This window comes from Limulus polyphemus, unplaced genomic scaffold (assembly GCF_000517525.1).
Source record: "Limulus polyphemus unplaced genomic scaffold, Limulus_polyphemus-2.1.2 Scaffold8055, whole genome shotgun sequence".
NCBI classification, from domain to species: Eukaryota; Metazoa; Arthropoda; class Merostomata; order Xiphosura; family Limulidae; genus Limulus; species Limulus polyphemus.
The window spans coordinates 35,232-36,524 of record NW_013673665.1 but is presented as its reverse complement, the minus strand read 5'-3'; the positions used below and the strand labels follow the sequence as shown (position 1 = coordinate 36,524).

The 1,293-nt window shown below is 37.0% G+C and overlaps 1 protein-coding gene across 1 annotated transcript in view; it reads right to left on the bottom strand.

The window, feature by feature from the left end:
* Positions 1-428: 428 nt before the first annotated feature.
* Positions 429-1,293, bottom strand: part of LOC106475077 (protein dachsous-like) — a gene marked incomplete at both ends in the record, with an annotated part of 35,833 nt that continues 34,968 nt past the window's right edge. The window contains one exon of the mRNA XM_013935771.1: positions 429-600. Coding sequence (XP_013791225.1) covers positions 429-600 — 172 coding nt within the window. The remainder of the gene's footprint in view (positions 601-1,293) is intronic.

The window sequence follows — 1,293 nt, the reverse complement described above, 5'->3', positions numbered from 1 at the left end:
TTTTGTCATAAGACATTAGTTTTACGCTTATTATAATGAATTATTTTTGTCATAAGACATTAGTTTTTCAATAAGATGAAGAGTATGTAATCGTACCTCCACTAAACTCTATATCCGCCATAAGTGTTACTGAGAAACGCGGTTCGCTCAATAGAGAGCGCACCAGGCAAGCTGGAACTCAACACAGTGTTGACCAAAATAATATTTGGTTAACCCAACTGTTGCTGGCGGATATTGTGTGGTTGGAATACTGTTATATCCTTTTTCTTCTTGAAAAACCATACGACTGAATAAAGGATAGCGCGTTAAAAAATATAAGCCTAATAGTCTAATACTAACATCTTATGACAAATAAAATAAATTATACTTTGTATTTATTTACGCTGACACTGTAATATAACTAAAATTAAAGTAATCTAATTTCTTACCATCCACATCTTGCTCTGAAATGCTATATTTCACAGGTTTATGCGCAATTTCTTTTGTGGTGTTAAGATCGAGTACTAATAAAGGCGCCACCTGGTTTTCTTGAACTGAAATTTCGTAAAGTCTTGAAGAAAATAAACGGACTCCAGTGCCTGTACCAACAATGATATTCAGCTGAAATTAAAAGAAAACGTAATATTACTGTTGCATATTAATGATACAAGAATGTCTTGAGATAAAACCAAGAAGACAAAAAAAAATCAATAAATAAATAATAGAGAGCATTAGACATATATATATATATATATAAATGACTTATTAATGGAACCAAAGTGCTTTATGCCCTACTGTTTCTGCTTAAAATACCAAAAATCGGTTTAAAGGAAGAGATAGAAATTTGAGATGAAAGTTTTGTTCAAGCGTGGCCCATCGTTAGAAGTTGCACTTTAAACGACGAAAGCTGGCGAAGCATTAGAAACAAATAGGCCTAAATTTTATAATAAAAATCACGTAAACAGCAGCTGTTTTTCTTTCTTCTTCATGTTATTCTTAATTTGTAAATTAAGATGTTTGTTCTGAATTTTACGAAAAGCTACACGAGTGCTATCTGCCCTAGCCGTCCCTAATTTAGCAGTGCAAGACTAGAGGGAAGGCAGCTAGTCATCACCACCCACCGCCAACTCTTGGGCTACTCTTTTACCAACGAATTGTGGGATTGACCGTCACGGCTGAAAGGGCGAGCATGTTTTGGTGGGACGGGGATTCGAACCCGCGTCCCTCAGATTGTGAGTCGAGCGCCCTAATCACCTGGCCATGCCGGGGCCCTAATCACTTGGCCATGTCGGGGCCCTAACCACCTGGCCATGC